General features: G+C 32.2%; 1 protein-coding gene across 1 annotated transcript in view; it reads right to left on the reverse strand.

The window, feature by feature from the left end:
* Positions 1 to 1,361, reverse strand: part of PTPRQ (protein tyrosine phosphatase, receptor type, Q) — a 303,100-nt gene that overhangs the window by 292,073 nt on the left and 9,666 nt on the right. The window contains exons 6-7 of the mRNA XM_012656309.1: positions 943 to 998; positions 81 to 330 (exon numbers count right to left, since the gene is read on the reverse strand). Of these exons, the coding sequence (XP_012511763.1) occupies positions 81 to 330; positions 943 to 998 (306 nt within the window). The remainder of the gene's footprint in view (positions 1 to 80; positions 331 to 942; positions 999 to 1,361) is intronic.

The raw sequence follows: 1,361 nt of genomic DNA on the forward strand, positions 1-1,361 counted from the left end.
AAAAAGATGCATATGAATATAATGAAAGATTATTCTATAAATAATTTAAATCTTTTTATCTACCAAAAATGAACCCATACCTGATTCTGGTGTTCTGACAATGGTACTATCAATATAACCTGCTTCAGTTGTAACAGCTGAGACTTCGAAAAGATATGTCGTATAAGGTCTCAAATGTGTCACTACAAAACTGATAGGCTCTTTCCACACAGAGCTGATCTTACTCCGTGCCAACGTGCTGGATGAATATGTGGTACGCGACGGAGGTGTAACTCTACCAAGAGTTGGAGAAGGGCTGGTTGTACTCCATAAAAAAGATTCATTATTCTCCTAGTAAATAAAATAAATATAAATGGAAAAATAATGTATGTCTTGGTGAACATGAGAAGTGTGGTTCATTTCTTTTTCCTTTATGCTATAAATATTATTCTTCAATTGTGTATGTGCTTGTGTGTGTTAGTACTATAATATTATAACAGAATAAATTATGGACAAATTTCCTAGATTTTAATTATACACATATATGCTATATAGTTTTAGAACAGAATATATTTATTGTATTCTTTATATCTTAATCTTTATGAGTAGGATTTCAAGAGGCTTAAAATATAGGCACAACTATAGAAAAATCACTAGTTAGAATTTTTAAAATTCATATTAATAGTTCAAGAGCCAAAGAACTAAAATAATTTTACTTTTATGAAATTTCAAGCATAGCTCATTTTCTTCCTATTACCATCATTTTTTTTTCATCAGTACTCAAAGGATAATGCCACTAGCACACGTGTTAGGTGTGAGTGTATGTGTACATGTGTGTGAATGTGTGTGTTAGAAATATATCCTAATTTGAAAAAGAATATTTTGAGACCACCATAAATTAAACTATTTAAAACAAAAATAATTGTTTGACTGTTTTTCCATCAATAATAACACACAGATTGCCAAAATAATTTTAGGCAAAGTGTTAGTATAGTACTTCCAGAGTTTCTCATCAATGACTAGAGTAACAACAAATTCTTTACCAAAGATATGTACACAAAAAAATCTACCTCTGCAAATTTAACTTTGCCTATTCAACCTACATTTACCCTCCCTTCCTGTCACTTGGAATTATTATTTTTCTCCAGTTATACCTTACAGTTTTCGACCTCAGGGGTTTATAAAGTATCCTCCACCCCAAATGCTGCCCTCACACTATCTCCACCCATCCTTCCTCTGGTCTATCGTGAATGCTCCTTCTTTTATGGAGTCTTTCTGGAGCTCCCTAATTGAAGCTCACTCTCACTCTTGAATTCCCAAAACCCTCCTGTAGTCTACCTGAATAAAGCCAATTGTATATATACTGTATATGTATATACAGT

Source organism: Propithecus coquereli, unplaced genomic scaffold (assembly GCF_000956105.1).
Source record: "Propithecus coquereli isolate 6110/MARCELLA unplaced genomic scaffold, Pcoq_1.0 Scaffold50, whole genome shotgun sequence".
NCBI lineage: Eukaryota > Metazoa > Chordata > Mammalia > Primates > Indriidae > Propithecus > Propithecus coquereli.